We start from the raw sequence: 21,373 nt of genomic DNA, 5'->3' as shown, positions 1-21,373 counted from the left end.
TGTCAGTGTACTTTAAATGGATGTTATTTGTATAGAATGGTTAAGGTTAGTGAAAACTGTGAACAGACTTCACACACATCCATCACACGTGGAGGGAGTGACATCATGTGCACAACCAGCCTACCGGCAGCTAACAGGTTCAGCAGGAAAAGCTTCCAGAGAGCATGATGAGTGTTTTTATCCTCCTTTGTTGTCGGTTTCTGCCGCTCTGTATTTAGTTGTTGCTCCAGGAGTCTGTTCCAGCAAGCAGGTTGACTGGAAAACCTTGTTGCGTTACCTTGGAACCCACCTTAAACCTGGTACATGGACTGATCTAAAAACAAAAAACTGGACTTTTATTTTGACAGCACTGCAGGAAGTGAATTATTAATTGGTTTAATTTGCTGTTCACGTCCATTTGAATGTGGGTTTGTGGATTTATACCTGCTGTGTTTTAGAGTTGTTTTGACCACAGTTTTCACTGTGTAAAGTAACTTGTAACTGTCGTGTGAAGTGCTGACAGTCGTCCACGTGAGGAGCTCAGTGGCTGCTTTCAGACTAATTAGACTGTAAACACACAGCAGACGGCGAACATCATGCACACATTAAAAACCAACAAGGACTGCGGTCCAGTCAGACTGCTCAGCTTCTCAGGCGGTTCCAGATGAAAACATCTGTCTTTTGTTAATGAATGTATCCAACGGTGTATAAAGTAGTTAAACTTAGCTCCACCTAGACAAACTACAACATCACAGTACTGCTTACATGTTAAGGTATCAGTAATGATAATAATAATTTAATAAACAGTATTAAATAACTTTTGTGCTGTTTACTTGAACTTCACTTTGTGGTATTTCTACATCTACTTAAAGGATCTGGGTGTTTCTACCATTGTTCATTCTTAACAGAGAGATAAGAGGCCTGTAAATAAAAGTTTGGTCATTTTTATTTTGAAGGTCAGCAAAGAAGTGCTACCGGAAGGAATTTTACTTTCTGTGGCTAACATGCTAACTCTTTCCGTTTCGTACCACGTGCGTTACCGTAAGACACAACCGGAGTGAAGCGTAAGTGATCGGGGACGTAAAACTGGAAAGACATCAGTCAGCTCCTCTGAATGTGCGACAAGCTGTGGCCTCAAGGAACATCTGCACAAACAGGAGAGAAACCCTTCAGTTGTTCAGTTTGTGGTTAAAGATTCACTCGGCTCCATAAACACGAGTGTGTTGGTGAGAGCAGCAGAAATAAATGAAGCTGCTTGTTGAGCCCACTGAATCAGTCGTGCTTCATCTCATCTTTTCAGCTAAGATGAAGCCACGTGACCATTTAAATTCTGTTTTCATCATTACACAGTCGCCCTTACTGCACAGGATGGGCTCAGTGTTCTCTGATGTCCACTGGATGGCAGCAATGTGTCACTGAAATACATTCAGAAATCAAACTTTTCCACTTTTTCTGAACATTTCTTCTTATTTTTGAGTCATTTATTAGTTTCCGAAAAGTCCAGGACTTAATAACAGACACTGCTAACCCCTTGAAACGTGTCTTATGACATTGAGCTTCATAGTTCAGTGAAAATACCTAAAAGACACTATAATTAACACTATAGTGTTTTGGAGGATTTGCTCACAGGTTGATTGATGGAGTAGTTATTAAATAACATTTCATGTTGTATGGGTTGTCGGGCTGTTGATGTGAAAACATGCTGTATTTGAACTGATTATTTATTTCATCATTTATTTCTATTTGTTTGTTTCTGGTCATTTTTTTATTAGTTATTTTTCACGCTAAAATAAAGTCACTTTTTAGGAACCAGAGCAGAACAATGAGAAACATCTACTATACTTTGTTCATACTTTATGTACTTTATTTCTCCTGTGGTGCCACAGTTATATAATATTCCAGTGTTGGAAGAACTACTCAGATATTTTAAGTAAATGTACAAATACTACTATGTAGAAATACTCCATTGCAAGTTAAAGCCTATTGTGGGCACCTGTTGGCCCCCTTGTTTCTCTCACTCTGTTCGATGTGTATGTGATAGTAATTAGTTTGTGGTAACTTGATTAGGGGCTCATTTCATTGTAACCCACCTGAAACCCGATACATGGACTGGTCTTTCCTCAGCAAAGGTGTCTGGATATTCAGCGGGGAAGAGGAGTAACTTCGAGTGCGTCCTGCGAGTATGGATCAACGTGTTTGAGTAGACTTTACAGGGCAGGAGCTAAAGATAGTCTAATAATAATCTATTAATATTCCATCACCACACCTTCCTTCTCCCCAAGGTCTTTACCACATTCATAGCAAAGGTACCACAGGTCGAACGTTACTCCATCTGGCCATCCTGCCGGAGGGTCCGGTGGAGGCCATTCTGGGGAGAAATGTGACTTTAAAGACCCTGCTTGACAAGCCAGAGTACGACTTTATAACCTGGAATTTCAGCGACGGGACTAAAGAGGTTCATGTTGTCACCGCAAGTCAAGCAGGGTTGGAGGTGAACGCACCAGGGAAGAGTGACGGTTGACCAGACCAGCAGTCTGGTGATAGTGGGGAGTACAGCACCAAGATGATTTAGTTTTTTACATCTATGTGGAATGAATCAGTCGCTCATGCAATTTAGAAAATAGCTCTGTTTTATTTATACAGCAGACTATACATTCAAAGACTGTTCATTCGCTGCTTGTATTGTATACAAACCGCTGTGTGTTTGGTCACATGGCCAGCGGCAACCAGATGTGTACAATATATATATCTGACTGCCATGTGTAGTAGTGCATGGATAGTATTACACTGGCCATGCCACAGTGTCGAAGTGAGTTTTTCAGTAGCCCCGTCTCATCCTCTTTGTGCTCTTTAAGGGAGGTGGGGCGGTTAACCACACTCGGATAGTCTTCCCCTGGAAAAAGCTTGTAAGAAGACCTTGTCAGGAGTTAAGATTTTGTGTCGAATGTATTGATATGTTTAAAATCAGGTTTAAGTGAATGTAGTCTGGTTTGTTATATACTGTTGTGTCTCTACTTAATATGGAAGTAGGACATAAGCTACTCGAAAGAAGTAGAAAATGTAAAAGAAACTATGGATGAGACATGAGCAGCATGTGCTTTGCCAAAAGACAGTGGTGGGAACTAAGTACATTTACCCAAATACTGTGCTGAGGTACAAGTTTGAGGAACTTGTACTTTACTTGAGTCTTGATACTTCTACTCCACTACATGTCTTTTTACTTCACTACATTTAGTTGATCACTGAAATTCAGATTCAGATTAATAATACAAAATATTATCAACAAAAAAACTATGATGCATTATTATGGTTCAAGATTAGGTCAAACTTTATTGATCCTCCGAGCAGCAGACAAAGTATATGAAGTCATTAACATGAGCTCCACCTTCACCAGCTGCATTAACATTAAAGTACTGAACACATTACTGCATCAATAAGTAGAATCCAATAATATTAAGTACATTTTGATGCTAATATTTTTGTGTTTGAATGCAGGACTTTTACTGTAACAGGGTATTTCTACAGAGTGGTACTGCCACTTTTACTTAAGTAAAATATTTCAGTAATTCTTCCACCGCTGCTAACTCACTGAATCCATTCCACTTCCTGTTTACATCCCCCAAAGACCCCGCATCATGGAGCTGTAGGTCCACGACGTAGAGCCCACCTATCAGGGAACAACAACAGGAACGACACCCCCCATTCATTTGAACTTTTTTCATCATCAACATATGAAATGCTTCTCGGCAGACTTTTCAGGCCAAACAGAAATCATCATGTGTTATTGGAGAGGCAAAGTCAATCATGTTTAGTCATTTATACTTCATCCATTTATTCCATCTTCCCATGTACTCACTAATATGAAAGACTCGGTCTTTATCCAAAGGCACTGAAAACATTCCAATATGAAGTTTTTAATTGTATGTTTAAAGTACTTCAATGACTTCCCCACATGTCCACTGGGTGGCAGCAGTGTCTCACTAAACTACATGGAGAAACTGCAGGTTTCCACTTTCCCACTTTAAACTGAAGACATTTCAGCTGATTTTTGTGTCGTGACCCTTTAAACGTCCTTTATGTGTCGGATAAATCAGAATGATTTATTCATGAATAATGCCATATCTTGAAAAAGTAAAACTATGATGGTGTGTGTCTTTAAAGGGTTTAGGAATGGGTCGATTAATGGACTCTCTAAGTGATTTCTTATGCTTTTTATGTGTTGTTTAGGGGTCATCACTGGGTTATTAATGTGAAAAGAGCCATTATGACCGCTGACAGGAAAGTAAAGCTGCTCACTAACTTACTGGAAGTCTGGCTCTTAGTGCACCCTTAAAGTCAGACCGTCTCCCTGAAGTCTTCATGATATTAATCTTTAAGGTGTTCTTCAGAAACCTAATGTGTTACCCCATCCCATCAGGTGTGGGAAGTCACTAGTACTGTACTGAAGTAAAAGTTTGAGATACATGTACTTTACTTGAGTATTTCCATGTTATGCTCCTTTATACTTCTATTCCACTACATTTAACTTCAGATTTCACATTGTTAGAATTAGCTTCATCTCCAGCTGCTCAGACATGAATGCACCCATAATAACAATTGAATAATATGGTATGTAATATTACGACAGCTTCAGTTCTGCTGATAATACCTGCGTACTTCTAACCGTGAAGGTTGAAAAGCGTCTGAATAGAACTCCATCAACTAGATGGAGGTGGTCTGTCATTAATATCAAGGTTTATGGAACAAAAGGAAAGAATAAAACGAGGCACAGAAGAAGAAGAGGAGTGTATTTACTGTGTGATACATGAATGACAGACTGAGTTAAATATAAACTTCACTACAAACTACAGGAATGCAAAGAAGGGGCTCGTGTCATCACACCAATGACGTGTGTGTGTGTGTGTGTGTGTGTGTGTGTGTGTGTGTGTGTGTGTGTATGTGTGTGTGTGTGTGTGTATGTGTGTGTGTGTGAGTGTGTGTGTGTGTGTGTGTGTGTGTGTGTGAGTGTGTGTGTGTGTGTGTGTGAGTGTGTGAGTGTGTGTGTGTGTGTGTGTGTGTGTGTGTGAGTGTGTGTGTGTGTGTGTGTGTGAGTGTGTGTGTGTGTGAGTGTGTGTGTGTGTGTGAGTGAGTGTGTGTGTGTGTGTGTGTGTGTGTGTGTGTGTGTGTGTGAGTGTGTGTGTGTGTGTGTGTGTGTGTGTGTGTGTGTGTGTGTGTGAGTGTGTGTGTGTGTGAGTGAGTGTGTGTGTGTTCACCTTGTCTGGGTGTGTCCCTCTAAAAGCAGCAGGTAGCCTTCTGCCGCATTTTCGTCTCCGTCTCTGCTGGAAAGACTCGAGCCGTCCGGGATGACTCTGTTCGCCTTGAAATCGCTTCTGTTTCTGCTCTCTTTGCTCGGTAAGAGGAGAGACATGCTGTGTGTGTGTGCGGGAGTTTATTCCTTCATTCTTTATTCTGTCTGTGGCGCAGGTTACTGAATGAGTGTTGAAAGACTTCAGGCTTCTTCAGGACGGTAGGGTGTTACAGGTCTAACTTACTCCATCTGACTTGTCCCTCACGTTTCCTCCCCTCAGGATGCTGTGCGGGGCAGGCCATCCTGCCGGAGGGTCCGGTGGAGGCCATTCTGGGGAGAAATGTGACTTTAAAGACCCTGCTTGACAAGCCAGAGTACGCCTTTATAACCTGGAATTTCAACAACGGGACTAAAGAGGTTCATGTTGTCACCGTGAGTCCAACAGTGGTGAGCGTGAACGCACCTTACCAGGGAAGGGTGTCGATCAACCAGACCAACGGCTTCTTGTACCTGGGACCCCTGAAGTCGGGGGACAGCGGGGATTACAGCGTCAGCATGATAGCACCTACCGGAGAAACTCGAACCGGAGACATAAAGCTCGGAGTCCTGGGTGAGTTCTCTCTTCTAACTTCTCTCCCGTCCCGGTGTAAAGATGTGAGTCAAACCGATTCAGAAAAAGGATCCGTGATGTATTCTTTGATATTTATTTCTTTAATCCATCACCGCTTTAAAGTGTTGCTCGGTGAACGGGCCCTCAAGCCACACCTGCTGCCGGTGTGGAGGCGAGGGGTGCAGATATGCCTCCGCCACCGGAAAATCAAGTGAGCAGGTTATCCGTCGCTTAGCGACCACGCAGCCTGGCCACCGTTCGAGGACTATATTCCTTGGCGGAGGAAAAGAGATACTCCTTTACCCATTTGCTTTGTCTACAAGTGAAGCATTTAGTGGACGTTTTCACACCGCGGTTCACCTGAGCTGTTCACCTGAGCTGTTCATCTGAGCTGTTCACCTGAGCTGTTCACTGAGTGCAGTCATTTCTCCAGCACGTCATTGTGATAAATATCTTTTTCCTTGGAGAAGTTGTGACTTCTTGTGACACTGTGCTCCGTATGGGTGTGGCCCTCCATACTGTACTTTCCTGGTTGAGTGTTAGAGGTGTTTCATGCTGCTGCCAGAGTCTTTTACTCTAACACTGTAATACTGTTTATTGTAATACTGTTGTGTCATAGCTGTAAAACACACACACACACACAGAGTAAATATTAGTGGTGTCAAAGCCACTGAGCGAATCCGTATGTTTTCATTAAAAACAAGCTCTGATGAAGCAGCTGTGCACGAGTGTGTCACTATCATAGTGACAAAGAAAGCTGAAACCAGCTAATGGTTGGTGTTTTTTCTTGAAAAATGAATAAAACCATTCATCAATTACCAAAATAGTTGTCAACTGACGTCTCCGGTCGGGCTTATGTCAGCCACATGATGTCAGTTTGGATCTTTTATTTATCAAAGGATGGTTGGCAGCGGAGCATGCATGCCTTTTCCCAGCATTCCTTATGACTCTCATTGATACAGTTACACTCATTTCCAGTCCAGTCCGTACCAGTAAAACCACACATTTGACAAACACTCAGGACAAAACCAGCAGTGTCTCCATGTTTGTTTGTTTCTTTAGTCTTTTCCTGTTGCGTCAGCACACAGTGGATCCTGAACGTCCCCTTGACCTTGACCTGAGAAAAGTGATCTCCAAAGTAGCCTTTGTGTGAAGTTACTGGATGAACTCTTCAACGCCGCAGTCTGTTGCCCTGCTGTCAGAACTGGTTACCACTCCTTCACATTGTTCCCACACACCTACTGTTGCCTAATCATCAATAAACAGCCCGTACGTTTAGAAATGGAGCTCCAGGATTATTGAGAACGAGTCCAGCAGGTCTAGTTGCTGCGATTTCTCTGCCGTCTTCATTCACTCCATTCAAATGTTGAGTTCAGAGTACAATTATGATTGTGTGAAGAGAAACCGGCCTCGGGGAGCAGGTTGTTAAACTCTCCACCCCCACGTTTCATCAGTTAGTTTCTGGAACTCAATTATTTGAGATCATTTTCCCTCCATTTCCTTTGTGCATTACATCGTGCATCGAGAATAGTGTCCGTCAACAACACATTACGAGAGCTGCAACGATTAGTCGACTAATCGATCAGCAGATTAATAGGCAACTCATCTGAAAATCATTTAAGTCATTTTTATAGCAAATATTTCGAATATTTGATGGTTTCAAGCTCTCAAATGTGAGAATTTGCTGCTTTTCGTTCTCATAAACGGAATACATTTGAGTTTTGGACTGTTGGTCGAACAAAACAAGACATGAAGTTGTGACCTTGGGCTCATTGATAAATGGGAAAACCGACCAAGAGATTAACTGAAAATGAAATGAATCATTAGTTGCAGAACAAATAACGGCCGGTTGCTCATAACAGCAGGATGAAAAACATTGAAAGCTGCGGCGTCCTGCCGTTCTGACGGAGCAGAGGCACTGTTCTCACTCATTGGTGTCACCTCTGCAAATATGTCACAGGTATTAGGCCCTTTGATCTGCAGGGAAGCTTTTAATGTGAAACATCTGCAGGAAGTGTTGATTCATTGACAGTAGCTTAACAGTAAATCTGTTGAAGAGAAACTTTCTTTTCTCCCACATTCAATTCTGAAACGTTGTTATTGCTCATGTGAAACAGCCCTCTTGTTTGTCCCGCAGAGCCGGTGTCCGATGTGGCCATCAAGTCCGACCTGCCTGAGGCCGTCGAGCACAACAGCACCGTGGTTCTGACCTGCTCCGCTAAAGGCTCCCTCCTCAAGTTCTCCTGGATCAACGGCACCGCGCCCATCGTGGCCGACGGCAAACGGCTCACACTGGTAGAGGTCAGTTTAGACGATCATTCATCCATAACTCAAGCATCCACTATCCCACTCAGTCTACTACTTCATTAATACGTGGTCACATTCTGCATTAAGTTCTATTCATGGAGGAGCATGTGATACAAATGACAAACGTCCTTAGTTTTTTATAGGAGGTGCAGATTAGAGGCAGAGACTTGTTTTACTCTTGTATGTTCAGGCTGTAAATAGTTATCACGTCGCTCATATGCAAATTAGCATGTGACGTAGTGTTTTGGTGAGAAATACTGAATATAAACTGCGAAAACTCTGCTGGGTACCTTGAAGTACTATTATTATTGTTTTTATTAATTTCGTTAATTAATGTACAACTGATGTATTCTCTGCTTTGGATTGAATCACAGGAGGACAAGTTGGTGACGCTGACCATCAAAGATGTTCTCAGGTCAGACCTGGTTGGTCCCATTTATTGCACAGCTGCTAACAAACTGGAGACGGAGAAGAGCGCCCCCTTCAACCTCACAGTCTACTGTAAGTACTGCGCCTGCACCGCCGGTAACTCCTCCCACACGGGAAGTGAGGTGTTTGGACTAAACAGAAGAACTAGTAGGTTAGCATAAGCGATGATAGCCACCACGGCTAACTACTTACTCAGGCTGGTGACTATATGATGTCATAGTTCATGCTGTCACGCCCACGCTGTTTGGTACTCCTCTGTGACAGAAAGTAAAGACCTTTTATTCCACCCTCATGGCAGTTAGACAGGAAGTAGTTTTCCCCATCCATGTCTTTACTCTGAGGTCTTGTAGTGTTTGAAACGCTGCACTTCATTGCACGAGCTCCACACCCGCTGGACAACAAAGACGTTCAGACATGAGTCAGTCGCTGTCACTCCTTCACACCCCAACAGGTCGTTTGTCAGAGACAGTTTCTCTGGTTTTGCCTCTGAATCACACTGATGCCTGACCTTTGACAGTATTACTGGATCCATTACTGCTAAGACTTTAAACCTGGTCAGATTGGGTGTCTGAGCAGTCTTGCAGCTGTGTGACTCCTGTAGTTTAGATTGTGGTGTGTTTGCAGGGCGCTCCCCCTCAGCCTGTGCTAAACCCACACTGTGTACACAGCAGCCTGCACTTCCACTCCTTCCCCATGACTAAGCTGAAAGGCAGTGAAACCACGCCGACCGCTGCTTAACCCTGTTATTAATTAATCAAAGCGTCCGCGCTTCAGCTCAGGAGGGTTTCATCTGGTCTGGCTTAATGTTGAAGTTAGTGAAAATGGAACTATTTGAATGCAGTGAGCAGCAACAACATGAAGATGTGCATGAAATCACTATGAAAATACATTTTTACAACATTTTGCTTCTTAAGAAGGATTTTACAAACTTACAAATAGCTTGTTAAGAGTTTATTTGTTAATCATAAGAAAGTTACGTAAAAAAACAGCATTCAAAAAATCTAAAATCAATCTATCAGCAGATGCTTAGTGTTAATTAATGTATAACCGATGATGTTATCGATGTTACATTTAAGTTGAACTGACCCTTTTCCATGTGTTGTTGCTCCACAGACGGACCAGATAAAGTCACCATCACTCCTCCGAACCCTCCCAAGTTCCTCCAGTCGGGCTCCAACTTCACCCTGTCCTGCTCATCCACCTCCAGCCCGGCCGCCACCTTCAGCTGGTACCACAACCAGCAGCTGATGGAGATAGCGGGTCCCCTCCTGACCCTGGAAGTGATCGAAAAACACGGGTTAGGGAAGAAAGCAGAAGACTACACATGCAGGGCCAAAAACGACAAGACCCAACGCAGCGTCTCTTCTCCTGCCGTTTCCTTCACTGTGATGGGTGAGAAGTCACGATTAACCAGATGGAGTCTCGGTGGTTTGGGTCGTAAAGTGCAGCAGTCCATTGTCATGTAACTAAGTTCTGCATAATGCTGTCCAGCGCGTTGAACACTGGCTCGTAAAGGGTTAAAAGGAAAACAGCTCACAGTGACACAGGAAGCAAACGAAAGCTGCGATAAGACTGTAACTGTCCTCCAACTGCAGTAGTTCTGAATTATCGACATATTTAGACGAACATCAATGTGCGCTGTAGCCAAATATGGTTGCAGTCTTTAAATAATAATCTATAAAAGGGTCACAAATCTGATATTTCATATATCCAGAATGAGGCAGAAGTTCACTGGAACCAGCAGACTGAAACCTTTTCTGTTCCTGGTGACAAACCTTCGAGGCACGAGGCTGTTAAATGGACTCCCGTTAGTCACACAGGCTGCAGTGGCCTTTACCTGCGAGGGGTCCGACAGTGTGAGAACAGCCCTGCTGAAGGTTCAGCGTGCACCTGTGCTGTCTGTGATTACTGCCAAGGACTTCTTTTCCTCTTGCTTTTCGAGGATGTTGTTTTCAAGTTGGCAGCAGACTGTTTCTGTGTGTGTGTGTGTGTGTGTGTGTGTGTGTGTGTGTGTGTGTGTGTGTGTGTGTGTGTGAAACCTGCTGGGTTGGAGGATGGTCTTACATTATGCCCTGAAGACTTTCTGTGTTTTCTTTCTGGATGGTAATGGAGAGGAGGGGGAGCGTGCATGAAAAAGGAAATGACATGAACATTGTGTTGCGGTGACTCAAAGCTGTTTGGCAGATTGAAACAGTAGAGTGACGCTCGAAGGTTCAGACGACCAACATCTCAGTAGTAGTAGTAGTAGTAGTAGTATTAGTAGTATTTGGATTGATTGATTCTGGATTCAAGAAGTAAAACTACTCACTGAAATATAATAGATACAGCCTGCGTTGTGAACTGGAGGTGCAGAGTTTGAAAGACGTTGGTTTGTTCTGTTTACCAGACAGGAAGGCTCTAATTAAAGACATTATCCCGTTGCATTATGGGAAATGTAGGCTCCATTGTAGTGCTACTATAGTGGGGACTAAAGGATGGAGTAAGAACATATTGAAGTACAATATATGGAGTAAAACTATTAAAGAGAAATAACATCTCTCTCTCTCTCCCATGAATGTTTACAGATCCCGTCTCAGGTGTTAAAATCAGCGGTCCGACTGCCACCCTCATCGCTGGAAACAGCACAGCCAACCTCAGCTGCCAGGCAACGGCCGGCACCGTGAAGACCACGACCTGGACCAAAGATGGCAAACCTCTGTCTGCCGGCTCCCGCCTGGTGTTCGCCGACGACATGAGCTCCGTGTTGATCAAGGTGCTGCAGAAAGAGGACAACGGAGAGTACACGTGTCAGCTCGCCAACCCTGTCAACAGCGTCAAAGCCTCCTACAACATGGTGGTCAACTGTGAGTGCTGGTTCTGCTAAGAGACTTGAACATCTGGCGACGCTGCAGTGTTGTCAGGGTTTATGGTTTTACATTATGAGGCATTTATGGGTGTGTATTTGCACTGATTTATTTTTATAGCACTTTTATAACCAGATCTCATTCAGAAGTCCATAAAAATGCCTTTAAAATACAATAAACAGCAATCAGCGTATGTGTACCCGGGTAATGAAAATTATGAGGAAAACAGACAAATATGAATTGACTGATCCCTGCATGTGGGGGCCTTTACTGTCAAGTGATGGTGACAATAAGAGCAATTACACAGTACATGCACCACTCCAGGCTTCAAACTGTGCGATGCCCCTCCAGGGGGGGCAGAGGAGAGCTGAAGAGGGGGGTGGAGGCTACGAATAACAAACCCTCTTTTCTTTCTGTTTTATCTCCAGACGGTCCTGAAACACCGATGGTGACGGGCGACAAGGCCGTAGAGGTGAACGACGGCGTGACCCTCATCTGCTCCGCTGCGTCCGTTCCCCCCGCCAACTTCACCTGGAAGTTTAACGGCTCAATGACCGATGTCAAAACGGCCAAGTATGCCATCGAGAAGGCTGTTTACAAAAACACTGGAACGTACACGTGCGAGGCGCACAACGCTGTTACCGGCAAGACCACCATGTACACCCACAACCTGTCCATCAAAGGTAAGATGCGTGTCTGTAAGCCGCCACCTAGGTTCAATTTTACAGGAACGCACTGACTGCAACCCGCATCAACTGCAGATACGGACGCAGAAAATGTCAGTAAACCGTCCTGATGGCCAATTAGTGCAAGAAAACCCAATTAAAGTAACATTTCTCATAATTTGTCATCAGAGTAACTACAGCTTCATTCTACTTCCGTGCCTCTTTGTTATGCAACAGGGAAACGTAAATGTTCCTCTCCTGGATTGAACTGAGGCTGATTTTCAGTTCAGAGTATTTTCACTCGAACCAGCAGCAGTTGCAGCGTCAGCGTCTCCGTTTTCTTCCTGTGATTATCTCATGTTGGAATGTGGCTCGTCGTTTCTGTCGGACCTTTAAAGTGATGCATAGAGGCTGTCATGTGGGGGTGTACAGTATCAAGTGAGTGATCACTTCCATAGAGGTCACTCACCTACAATCCCCCTGAGTCATACATTCACTTCCTCTGTGTGGTTTCTGTTCTGACACATGAAGTTGCCCTCAACAATAGCGTGTGAACAGTAGTATTACTGCAATATCCTCAAAAAATACTGCTGTTTTTGTTGATTTACAGATGTTTGCCTGAATGTCAGGACTCCCTCAGCAGGAGATCAGCATTATGAATCTTGTTGTTGTTACAGAGGAGGGAGCGCTGGATGAAGGTCTCTCAGACGGAGCCATCGCTGGAATCGTCATCGGCGTCCTCGTCGCTCTTGGTGCCGCCATCGCTTTAATCATGTACTGCAGACAGAAAGTACCGTAAGTACTCTGCTTTCTAAAGTCTTGATCTGGGTTACTGGGTGACAGGCGTTGATCTGCTGGATGCACTTTGACCATGAGATTTGTACCTTCTTCTCACAGCAATCTGGTTTTGGTGTGCAGGTGAACCTCCTGACTGAGGTTGTAGGCTGCCAAACTAATGTCCATGTGGGTTCTTGGCTGAATAAGATCAGGCTCTTTATGGTTTCCACAGGTCCGGGGAAAACTGAAAGAATGGAGATCAGTTTAGAAAACTAAGAGGTTCAGTATGCTCGACCCAAACTGGTGTGTTGTCCAGGTGTGTCTGTCCACACTGGAAGGCGTCCTGGCTGCATCCAACTGCCTCCAAACTCTCTCCAACAGCTCTGTGTCTTCACAGTCTCAATGGGGACAACGCTGCATGTCTTCAGACAGTCTCTCCTGGAAGACGTTCAAAGTGTTGCCCTCGACAGAAGCAGTTGTGTGAAGAATAAGAATCACAATACAGTATAAATCTTACTGTGATAAAAATATGTCATGTGATAGCACTGATATTGCGACGTGTTGACATATTTACTGTATACACGTAGTTGAACATGTCATTAAGCATTAAGCCACAGCTTTAACAGGACGGCAGTCAGATAACTAAGAGAATTAGCCCAAACCAGGGAAAACAGAAAGGAGTGTCATCAGTCTTTGGGTGTGTTTATATCTGTCACAGCAGCCGTTTGTCTGAAATGTATGAAATGTTTCTGCAGTTTCTTTGCTGCTGTTTTCTTCACGATTTCTTGCTTCAGTGTTAAAATGTCTATATGTACAGAATAGATATGAGTGTGTGTGTGTGTGTGTTATCTGACCCTCTTTGTTTGAGTCTGTATGTGTGTCAGTCATGTCAGCCACTTCATGACCTTCTAGGAAATTCTCGTCATTCCTCTCACGCCTCGGCGTCTTGCAACATGTTCCACTAATGTACACACACAGTAAAACACACACATACACACTCTACAGAGCTGCCACGCCCTTCAACACTGACACCATAATTCACAACATATCCACCTTCAGAAAAAGTCTCTGAACAGAATCCAGTTCTCGTGTCCTCGGGACATCTTTCTGAAATGTCCAGCGCTGAAAACACTGCTTCAGGGGAGAGTCAATCAACGTCTGAGCCGCCAAAAATATACAATAAAAAAGTACGTGTGAGCGGAAAGTCACCAAACGGTCCCAAAAGTAGTTAAGTAAAAGCTCAGAGCCAAAATCTCCTTTTTTATCGAGTCATTGTTGTTTTTTGGGTCCTAAAAGTTTTTCTCTTCTCAGTAACTGACGTGAACTCGTGTGCCAGCGTGGTGAGATAGTCATTTCTCTTCATTGTAGTGTGTCGATCTGGCTTTAGGCTTCAGGATGCTTCATACCGACTGCTCGTCTGAAACCTCCTTTCTGAAAGCAGAGTTGGAAGCGTTTGGGACAAAATAAGACAAACAAAGTTCAAAGATGGTCAATCTCACGTGGTTCATTTAGTAGCTGTTCTGTAGCTTTTGATCACATCCCATGATCTTCATCAGCAGATGGAGTTTTCCCAGTCTGTACTTGACTAGGACTTCTCAAGGGAACAGTGACAGGAAGGCCTGGTATAGCCACATCTGAAGAACTTGGCCTCTGTTATGTCTGAAAAGGATTGAATATCATTCCTTATGAAGACGTTAGACTCGACTTGAATTAAAAAGACTTAAAGCGGCGAGCTGCAGCAGATTACATCTTTTCCCACCTGAACGCCACGTCTTCCCAAACAGCGGCAGTGATGCAATCTCTCGCCACATCCTGTCAGGTTTCAACATACTGAGGAGCCAAACAGGAAGCTGCCATCCTGAAACAAAGAACAAACAGATGAGCCAGTGACAGACGCATTCCTGACTTTGGCAATTTGAAACCAGGAGTTTGCAGCTGTGACACACGTTAAAGCAGTTTGTCGGCTCGGCTGGCCGGAGGTTTAAATCCAGCGACGTTTACCTGTACAGGTACAGCTACCTGTAGTGAACGTCTTCCTCTTCCTCCCCTCCTCTCCTTCCTCTTTTCACGGGACTGTAGATCCTCCTTCCTAATGATTCCCAGCTTTCCAACAGTTGTCCTGATGAGGTTCAGCAGTCTTTGATAACGCTGATGGCTGGAGTTGAGAGAGACTCCCACGCCGTCCTTTGTTGCCGCTGTTGTTCACACACACACTAACGTGTATGCAGAAATGTGATGAAGTACAAACAGATCTCAGATCTGTGTTGGTGTATATTTGGACCTCGTTGCAGTGGACGCTGGAGGAGGAGAGGATGATTCTCTCCAAACTTTCTAATAACTTTTGAGAGATAAGTTATCGATTGTAAAGACTAGACCCCCCCCCCCCCGACTTCCTCTCTAACAAACCCTGCTGTCAGTCAGGCAGAGCGCTGACGGGGCCGGATGGTCACGTGATGCCACCGAGGTCATCAGGTGTTCAGATGTAGAGCTCCTCTCTGGGCCCCGTCATTTTATCTTCATCAGCGTCATCGTCGCTGTTAAAGGTGTCAACAGTGATGACAGGAGGCCTTTGTTCTGCAGTGGGCCTCCAGGGTGGGCTTGTTGGTGGAGGTCTAGGTGAAGGATCCAGACTCTCAGACTGAAATCTGTGTGTCTGTGACAACTTCAGGCGATGGATTCATTTCATGTTGGTGTTTATAACACGGTTTGGATTTCTCTTTCGGTTTCACTGACTGTCATCCAACAGAAACACGACAGAGCGTTTCAGTGCAGCTGGAAGTGGAAGAATTAGAGCGTGGAAGACAAAATCAATCAAAGAGGTGGGAAGACAAGGAAGGCCGGACTTTAATTATCGTCTTCAGCCATCTTCAGACCGCCACACACACACACAGTCGCAGTCTGTCAGACATAAAGAATGGTGTTGACAGCAGAGATAAAGACACAGGACGACCTCAGCCGCTGACAGACAGACTGACATATATGAGTATGGAGAACCTGTCCTGGCAGTGCTGAATTACAGGTGTAGTTTCTGTCAGTGGTTAAACCAGCGAGCATGCTGCCATGTTGGGGACGACAAGTACTATTTGAGGTTTTTATATACATTTACTGTTATTGGTCCCATAAAGGTGGGACACATGAATGTGTTTCACTTCAAAATAAACTAGTGTGTGTTCACGGTGATGGTGAGGAACAGTGATAGATCAGAAGATAGATCAGGCTGTGATACACACATGATACATTCATACATGAAGAAGAAACATAGAGAACACCTCCAGACACTGTTTTTAGCAAACTGGGAGCAAACTGGGAGCAAACTGGGAGAAGCTGGTCTAAGCGCCTTCCAGCTACAGGTTTTCATTTAAAAACACGGCTTTTGAAGAAAACAACAATTTCCTTGTCCCGAAGGTCTGCATCTAAAACCGGTTTAAGACAACACACACACACACACACACACACACACACCTACACCTGTGGCATGGAGGCCTGGGAGAGGAACACAGACATCATAATAAAGAGAATCAAACAGGAGCCCGTATGAACCTTCAATGATAAAAAGGGATGAGCAGCAGCTGCAGGTGTAGACAGAAAGGCTGGAGGAAACGCATGGAACTAGAACCACCTGCTGAGTAAACCAGGTCTGAGTAAACCAGGTCTGAGGGGACTTAACTGATACAGTCAGTAAACTGTCGGGACCTGGTCTCATCAAATGATGGCTGATATGGTTCATCATTCCTCATGAATCAGAAGTCTTCTGTCTCTGAAGCACAGTCACAGTAACAGTCTCTGAGGGGTTCCCTTAAACCCTCAGGCTTCTTATACTAAGTATTCTCTAGTTGTTTACAAGAGGACGAAGTCAGCATCTTTAGCCCCCCCGCTCTTTGGACCTGGCCTTGTCACCCAGGATTAAGTCTGTCTGTGTCGGTTTCGGTATTTTGAAAACACAGCCTGACTGCATTCCTTCATTCTCTGCTGTCAATCACAGGCAGGAAGACTCCGCCCCCCTCCTCAGTGACGGGGTGGGGGTGTTTAGGTGGCAGGAAGTGTGTGTTTGATGACCATTACCGTAGCATGTCTACTTGCAGTTCAACCGCAGAGTGACTTTATCTGAAGAACGAGGTTGTTTCTCCGGCTCGGCTCGTCTGTTAACCGCTTCACGACCCTTCATGTTGGTTTAATGTCAGCAGAGAAACTGCTCGAGTGACCCGGCAGACTTCTGCTTCACCACTTCGACTGTTGGAGACATTTGCTTGTTCGTAGCTGGAGGGGAATCAGTCAGAGTGCCTGCATTTGTACATTAAGCACCAGCTTTGAATTTGGCCTTGAAGAAACAGAAAACCCAGCCAGACTTCACCCTGTAATTTAACTTGATGTATTCTCTCTGTGGTTGTTTTGTAATCTGATAAACTGACTCTGGAGATAAAAGCTTTATTCTGAAATAATTACAGAGAACTGCTGAATATAACATGACCGCTGAGATTTTTTTGTATTGTTTGAATCGTTTAAAACCAGTTAAGTGAACTGGGAAAAGCTTGGACGCTGATCTAAAATGCATGCTTTTCTTTTTGGAGATCATGCACCAAAACATTTCATGGTAAACCAGTCGGACCCCCTCTTCTTCTAGCTCCTCCTCTTCATGCTGCATTCAGAAAAACAAGCTGCCAGCTGGGAAAACCCCTCCGCTATAATTACATGTTGGATATTGAGGAATTTTTGTGCTGGCTCCACAGCTCCCTTCCAGCTTTAGGGCTCCAGAAATGCAAAAGCACATGACAAACATGCCACAAAATGGCTTTTATCCACAGTGATGCAGACAGATCTACTTATAAACTGTGACAAACAGCTTGTTTTTGCTTGATTTTAAACTGTGAGAGCTGCTCCTTAAAGTCCCTTAAAGAGGAGCCGAACACCCTGTTTTAGTTACTGAGGTTACTGTACAGTGAGACCCTTCAGTCTCAGTCTGTCTCATACAGAGGACAGATGGACCGCATGCTTTTTAAACACAGTAAAACACAGTTAAAACGGTTCCCCAACGACCTTCGACCTCTGAGGCATCGTGTCTTTGGCCTCAGGGGTGTGTCTGAGGATGGACCAGCGTTCGTCTGCTAACGGGAGTGTTTCGTCCTGCGAGGGCGAGGCCGGTGTTCCAGAGAGCGGCAGGAATGTCACTGTCATGTCTGCACTCGTCTTCTTCAGCTGCTTGTTTCGCTGCTCGTCTTCATCTCTCTTTAACCCCCCCCCCCCCCCCCCCGCTTTCTCTTTTCTCTTCAGGTTTTGTCTGTTCAGTGTTTTTCTACACAATCAATCCACAGTAGTTTCTAACTTTTACCTCGAGAAACTCATTTTCACTTCTCTTCATGTTGTTAGGTGCAGTGAAACTGGAACATTACAGTAAGTGTTAAACTTTATTTGTCAGGGCTCTTTTCAAAAGAAAGTCCACGAAGTGAAACAACAAATAACAACAAATATTTTCTCAATCAGTCCATTAATCACTATTAATTACCATCTCAATCTCCCAGAATCCATGAATCCAGAATGATTTCAATGATTAACTGAGAAATCAAACTAGTTTGTCGATTCATTTTCTGTCGAGGTGCAGCAGTTAGTCCATTCATCAACGAGTCCTTCGGCAGAAAATGAATCTGTAACTATGACGATTGTTGTTGCTGTTGGGCGCCTCAACACAATCAGTCTGATGAAGACAAACAAACATGGCTCCACGCTGAGCCGCCTGCAGGCCTCTCTGTCACCTCTTAGTGTTCAGCTTCTCTTTTGAAGTCGATACATAACTGAAGGGCTGTTTGCAAGGTCAAAGTGTTTTCCGCCTCCGCCCGCCTCCGCCCGTCTCCGTGGAGGACTCTGATCATCACAGCTTTCATTCTCTGTCTCTGACCTTGGACTTCTTACAGTGTTACTGGCCTTATTATTTCTCTTTCACCGACCTCTTTTCCTTCTGCGGATCTTTGAACCCTGACGTTCTGTCGGCCGCTGCTCTTATCAGCGGCCAAAAAATGTTTCACAGTTTCTGTGATAAGATTCAAGGATTCAACAAAAAGGCATTTTTAAAGACGCTGGCTGATGTTTAGTTTGTAGTCTCCCTCAGTGCTTCTCCGAGGCCACAGGGAAGGTTTCATGAAGACTGAACGCACACGTGGCCGAGGAGATCAAATATTTAGCAACATTTAATCAGTGAGTTTAAAGTTGACTGAGATTAGACTGTAAGAAAAAACGAATAATATTGTTAGATAGATTTAAAGTACCAAACGCAATGTACTTTAGCACGTCATCGCACTAATGTAACCTAAAGGAACAGGGACAGTTTGTTTGTTATGTGGAGAAAGTTTTGGGGAGTTTAGATGGTTTACATTTTCAGCAGCAGCAGCTCTCTTCTGACATTTTAATAACTTTTAGCTTCATAATTAAGTCACTACAGCAGAGTTTAAGACCTTTCACCTTCTTCCTGTGTGTGTGTGTGTGTGTGTGATGACATCATTACGATGCTGTCAGAAAGACGTGTCAGTGAATCAACCAACCACAGGAGTCCAAAATAACAACATAACAAACATGGTGCTCATGAAATAAAGCTCCATCTCTACTTTAATAATTAACGTCACGAGACTCCGTTTGAAGGCAGCTCGTCATCTCTACTACACTAACCCTTCCGGCTGACATCACAGGTCATCAGGGGTCATCAGGGGTCATCAGGGGTCGTCTCAATGCGCCTGCCGCACTAATCACTGTTTTCTGTCCTCAGGGTCGAGTCGCCGTACTAAAGGAGTTCCTGCACGCTGCTGGTGAGTCTCTGATAACTTCACTCTTAATAATAATAATTATTACGAAGACGTGTTGAACTAAATGTGAACACGTAATCCAGATATGAACAGAGTGGTGTTATATATCAGGAGCTCCTTTCTTGCTGTTGTCACTGGTGAGACTGAACTGTCAGCGTACCCTGAAGCGTCAGTACTGTTGCTATGGTTACCTGTAGTTGAATCTGCCCTGAAGACGGGTAGTTAGTCACGACGACCTGAACCGTGTTTGAGTCGTCCACATTCAAGATGTAAACGGACGCCTGCTGATCAGAAAGGTGTTGTTTTTATCTGGTCTGTTTGAGGAGCTGGTGTGTGTGCGTGTGTGTGTGTGTGCGTGCGTGTGTGTTTGCATGTGTGTGTTTGCATGTGTGTGTTTGCATGTGTGTGTCTTGGGCAGTCCGTGTTGAAACAGTAGCTAGCATGGCTGTCTCCACTTGGTCGAGCAAACAAAGCCTTGTGGTTGTGTGTAGAAGCAGTCATAGCTTCCTGTGTGTGTGTGTGTGTGTGTGTGTGTGTGTGTGAGGCTCTGAGATAAGACTGTTGGTTTAAAGTGGACTCTGTCTGTGTCTGAGCCCTGCAGCAGCGTTTCAGGTGTTTTTCTTTGACCACCTGACAGACGCGAGCCACAGAAGCCAGCAGCATGTTGAGACGCTCAGTGGAAACAGTGACTGTAACTCTACACGCAAACAGTCGAATACAAGCAGGAAGAAGAGAATAACATGGAGATTAAAGGGAGGTTCAGGGCAGCAGTTGTTCTAAATCAAATATAATATGTCTGATGAGGAACGAGGACCTGAACAGAGCAGACAGGAGGACAATAAGACGGGGAGGGGCCAGGTGGGAAGGAGGTGGTGAAAATAACTTTTTCTTCTCTCTCTCTTCAGGAGACGCCGGCCCAAACATCCCACCATTTTGTTTCCCATGATCCATCTGTGAAGCCGGAAGAGATTCCAGCTGGTTTCCTGTGAAGCCCTCGCCCAGACCAGCTTTCCCATCATGCCTCTCTCTCTCGCTCTCTCTCTGGCTGACGAGGACGATGGAAACTTGATTTGACCCGATAGACTCTGTCAGAGTTTGGATCATTGGCTGGAATCTTTAATGTTTTGATCTCACTTTTTGAATTTTTTGGAGCTTTCCTTCACCTTCACCTTCAACTCCTCCACCATCACTGGAAGGCCACCTCCGTCTCTTCTTCTTCTCCTCCACCTGGTGTCGACAAGCGTCATCCTTCACCTGTCGTCTGGCTCACCGCTTCCTTCAGGAAACTGAAAACACAGAGAGACTCTGTGTGACAGAGACGTTTCCTGGACTGAAGCTGATGGACAGACGGTTACGATGAGTGACTCTCTTTATCCTGCAGGAAACCTGAGGAGGACACACACACACACACACACACACACACAGGAATACTAGATGACTGTGATGCCTGGGTGATCACACACACAGAGGCCACACACGAAGACACTCTGCATTCTGGGTAAAAATAATATCTGTTAGTTTCTGTGGTTTGATTTATCTCACCCTCTGTGCCGGGTGGGTGGAGTTTGCCTGATGGGGGGCGCTTCAAGTGCAGCGAAGGGTTTCAAAGTAAAGTTTTAGATGCTTCTCTGTACTTGACAGAGTTATGGGGGACAGTTTGATCCAAAATACCTCAGTTTCTCTGGTGC

The 21,373-nt window shown here is 44.4% G+C and overlaps 1 protein-coding gene and 1 long non-coding RNA gene across 5 annotated transcripts in view; one reads left to right on the top strand and one right to left on the bottom strand.

Annotated features, from left to right (window-relative positions):
• Positions 1–3,295: 3,295 nt before the first annotated feature.
• Positions 3,296–5,960, bottom strand: LOC139299142 (uncharacterized). The gene is made up of 3 exons (XR_011598771.1): positions 5,730–5,960; positions 5,232–5,596; positions 3,296–3,646 (listed from the first exon to the last, which is right to left on the bottom strand). It is a non-coding gene; the product is annotated as an uncharacterized lncRNA (long non-coding RNA).
• The window catches only part of LOC139299141 (cell adhesion molecule CEACAM5), a 17,879-nt gene continuing 1,816 nt past the window's right edge, over positions 5,311–21,373 (top strand). The window contains exons 1-11 of one of the 4 annotated variants that reach the window (XM_070922048.1): positions 5,311–5,370; positions 5,547–5,876; positions 8,014–8,177; positions 8,558–8,684; positions 9,726–10,004; positions 11,177–11,455; positions 11,884–12,138; positions 12,807–12,915; positions 18,262–18,285; positions 19,649–19,688; positions 20,591–21,373. The exon at positions 20,591–21,373 is cut by the window's right edge and continues 1,816 nt beyond it. In XM_070922048.1, coding sequence (XP_070778149.1) covers positions 5,322–5,370; positions 5,547–5,876; positions 8,014–8,177; positions 8,558–8,684; positions 9,726–10,004; positions 11,177–11,455; positions 11,884–12,138; positions 12,807–12,915; positions 18,262–18,285; positions 19,649–19,667 — 1,635 coding nt within the window. In that variant the 5' untranslated portion in view covers positions 5,311–5,321 and the 3' untranslated portion in view covers positions 19,668–19,688; positions 20,591–21,373. Of the gene's footprint in view, positions 5,371–5,546; positions 5,877–8,013; positions 8,178–8,557; positions 8,685–9,725; positions 10,005–11,176; positions 11,456–11,883; positions 12,139–12,797; positions 12,916–18,261; positions 18,286–19,648; positions 19,689–20,590 lie in introns of all 4 variants that reach the window. The other 3 variants (XM_070922046.1, XM_070922045.1, XM_070922047.1) reach the window with 3 other exon arrangements.

This window comes from Enoplosus armatus, chromosome 16 (genome assembly GCF_043641665.1).
Source record: "Enoplosus armatus isolate fEnoArm2 chromosome 16, fEnoArm2.hap1, whole genome shotgun sequence".
NCBI classification, from domain to species: domain Eukaryota; kingdom Metazoa; phylum Chordata; class Actinopteri; order Centrarchiformes; family Enoplosidae; genus Enoplosus; species Enoplosus armatus.
Note: the sequence above shows the minus strand (reverse complement) of the source record. Positions and strands in the feature narration are given on the sequence as shown.